The sequence below is a fragment of the Mesitornis unicolor genome, unplaced genomic scaffold (assembly GCF_000695765.1).
Source record: "Mesitornis unicolor isolate BGI_N332 unplaced genomic scaffold, ASM69576v1 scaffold7538, whole genome shotgun sequence".
In the NCBI taxonomy this organism is placed as follows: domain Eukaryota; kingdom Metazoa; phylum Chordata; class Aves; order Mesitornithiformes; family Mesitornithidae; genus Mesitornis; species Mesitornis unicolor.
This window is the reverse complement of record NW_010201053.1, coordinates 6,276-8,052: the sequence shown is the minus strand read 5'-3', so window position 1 is coordinate 8,052 and position 1,777 is coordinate 6,276. Positions and strand designations below refer to the sequence as shown.

The following is a 1,777-nucleotide window of genomic DNA, read 5'->3' as shown; positions in this document are numbered from 1 at the left end:
GTCTGGCCACCCCAAGCGTGATTGATTGGGGCCGGCGCTGCGGGCCTCTGGAAAGAGTTATTTTTGTCTTCCTCCGAGCAAAGTTTTTCTATCACCTTGTTGCAAACAGCTCGTCAGGAGAGCGCTCTCCACCCGCAGCTGGGGCTCTCGCCTGGTGCTTGAGGGTGAAATCTGCTGGGGCACTGAGGCAGGCGTCGGGGCTGGGGGCTCCTGGTGATCCTGTGTTCTGCTGGGAGATCCCCCCAGTCAGCTGGTGCCAGGAGAAGGCAGCCACAGGAGAAGGCAGCTTGAGAAGAGCTGAATCCTGACCGATCCGCATCCATCCCCAGGGAGGTTGGGACTGGGTTAGCCAGAGTGTGCAGGGCTGCCTGGGGCACCGCCAGCAGTCGTTGTAGAAAAATCAGTCCCCGCAGACACCCCACGGTTCTGGGTATTCATCACTGTCGTGCGTGTGGGACAGACGCCAAAATGCAGTGTGCAGTGGCACTGGCACCCCCTGCTTTGCTTGGGGAAGCCAGAGAGGGGGGCAGAGAAGTGTGAAGCGACGGCCGAGAGTGCAGGGCTGGACAGGTCACATCGGGTGGTTACACTGGGGACCACGAGAGCTGCCTGTGGCCCAGAGATGTGGGGCCTCCTTTCTGGCTTTTAACTTTTTTTCTTTTTTAATGCTAAAAGCTGTCCCCGAATTGAAATCGTTTCATCTTGATGCTGCTCAAGGACACAGTCTCTCCTCTTTCCAGCTCGGTATTTGAACTTCAGTGGTGGCTGGCGTTTGATTGATGTTGCCATCTCTTTCTACTCCACCTGTGTCAAATCAAAGCTGCCTTTGCTGTGCTGCTGCTGCCGAGACTGGAGCAGAAGAGCTGTGGAGCAGCCATCCTGAGGTGGAGGGATGGTGGGTGGCGGGCAGGGGTGCCAGGCAGCCTCAGATCAGCACCTTCGTTCAGTCTTCAAAACCTCCCAACGCTTCGCAAACTGCAGAGCAGCTTTTTTGTGCCCGTTTGTCCCTGCGCTTCAGCAGCGGCACCAGGGAGCGAGCAGTGAAGTATCTGGGGAGCAGGAGCCACTCTTCTGTTCCGTGTTTCCCCGTCTCACATGAAAAGCGCATTTCAGCTGCTCCCTAATTGCTACAGAGCTGCGTGGCTTTGAAGTTGGTGCCGCGCATCCGGGCTCCGGTTTCCTCCGTGGTGGTGCTGTGGGACAGAGCTGCCTGCGCCCGGCCCGTTTGCATCCGTTTGGTCCTAACCTCCTTTTTTGCCTTGTCTCTTTTGTTTTTATCTCCCCACCTCTGTGCCCTGCAGATTCAGAGGATGACGGAGAGTCAGAGGCAGCGAAGCAACTGATTCAGCCCATAGCTGAAAAAATCATCGCCAAGTACAAAGCCAAAGAGGAGGAGGCACCGTTGCTCTTCTTTGTGGCGGGCGAGGTAAGCGGAGAAGAGCACAGGGCTGTGTCCTGAAGTGTCTTCATAGGAGGACTGAGCTGGGTTGGTTACTGCTGTTAACACTCTTTAGGAGGGTAAACTGAGGCGTGGAGCTACTACAGCTGTAGGGGACTGCAGCGCAAAGCCAGACCCAAGTCCTGTCTCAGTCTCCTGCACTCATTGCTGGATGTTACTGCAGGCAAAGGGGTCCCAGCTGCGTTTGCTTGGAGGCAGAAAAGACTGACAGCGGGTAAGGGGACGGGCAGAGAGGGGCTGGAGGTGGTGGGAGGGAGCTGCCAGCTGCTCCCTCGAACCCTGAGGCTGCGCAGGCAGGAAAGGGCTGGGGACAGGGAG

The 1,777-nt window shown here is 57.2% G+C and overlaps 1 protein-coding gene across 1 annotated transcript in view; it reads left to right on the top strand.

The window, feature by feature from the left end:
- Positions 1 to 1,777, top strand: part of NXN (nucleoredoxin) — a gene marked incomplete at its 5' end in the record, with an annotated part of 12,840 nt that overhangs the window by 8,456 nt on the left and 2,607 nt on the right. Inside the window, one exon of the mRNA XM_010189933.1 lies at positions 1,302 to 1,426. Within this exon, the coding sequence (XP_010188235.1) occupies positions 1,302 to 1,426 (125 nt within the window). The remainder of the gene's footprint in view (positions 1 to 1,301; positions 1,427 to 1,777) is intronic.